Source organism: Anarrhichthys ocellatus, unplaced genomic scaffold, assembly GCF_004355925.1.
Source record: "Anarrhichthys ocellatus isolate YVR2014 unplaced genomic scaffold, GSC_Weel_1.0 scaffold1, whole genome shotgun sequence".
Lineage (NCBI taxonomy): Eukaryota > Metazoa > Chordata > Actinopteri > Perciformes > Anarhichadidae > Anarrhichthys > Anarrhichthys ocellatus.
The window spans coordinates 14,659,766-14,660,713 of NW_022280031.1; the positions used below are offsets into that span (position 1 = coordinate 14,659,766).

Here is a 948-nt window from a genome sequence, read left to right on the forward strand (position 1 = left end):
ACCTGAAATTCAGGAAACGTCATGTCGGCGGAACTCCGCTCAATGAACACAGGAACATTCTCGAGGCCGTTGCTCAAATCCACACGTGTGTCAACACTCATATCCAAAGTTTCTTTTTTTCAAATGAAACAGCAGCTGGTCAGCTGGGATGTGCAAAAAGAAAACAACCCAAACCCAGCAGCTGTAACTTCCGGTAGTTTAATGGCACGCTAGCTCCCCCTATAGGCGTGTTTGTGTTATTACATCGCTGTAATTATGAACCGTGGGGGTTTGACCATCTGGTCTCAGTCAGGACAAAAATGGGCAGCAGCAGCTCATTAAGGACAAATACTGCACAGCACGAGATAAGTGTTTCATCTAAACTACTGTGAGGGTGAAGCCATCTCACAGCATCACACCTCTTTATTCTGTTTTTATTTTACAGGCACAAGCAGTGTTCAGACAACGACAGTACTATCATGTGGCCTGCAGATGGCAGGACTAGTTAGGAAAAACACTGGGACTCCTCTTGTGAAGCCACGACTGAAATGAGAGAGACATAGATGTCTGGACAATAGGCAGAATCAATTAAAACAAATGCCACACACTTAAAATTGCATTAAAGTGGATACAATATGCTATCCTATCCTTCCGGTACACTCCCCTGCACATCCCTTCTATATTTCTTTATTTAAATACACCTGACACTTTTACATACACTTACATTATACTTGTTTGTAGTCCTGTTATCTGTTTGTTTGTGCACTTTATTTTACATTTTATTGTACATTTTAATTAATTAGTTAATGTTATGCACCACCCGCCATGTCAAATTCCTTGTATGTGCAACATACCGTGGCAAATAACCGGTTCTGATTCTGATTCTGATCCTTTTAAAAGGCTATACCCAAGTCTTCCTAAATGACGAAGCCCCCTTTCTCAAGATAAAGCACATTAAATGCCAGGGGA

The 948-nt window shown here is 41.4% G+C and overlaps 1 protein-coding gene across 1 annotated transcript in view; it reads right to left on the reverse strand.

Annotated features, from left to right (window-relative positions):
* setmar (SET domain and mariner transposase fusion gene) overlaps positions 1 to 158 on the reverse strand; it is a 3,786-nt gene extending 3,628 nt beyond the window's left edge. The window contains exon 1 of the mRNA XM_031852407.1: positions 3 to 158. Coding sequence (XP_031708267.1) covers positions 3 to 101 — 99 coding nt within the window. The 5' untranslated portion in view covers positions 102 to 158. The remainder of the gene's footprint in view (positions 1 to 2) is intronic.
* Between the last annotated feature and the right edge of the window lie 790 nt (positions 159 to 948).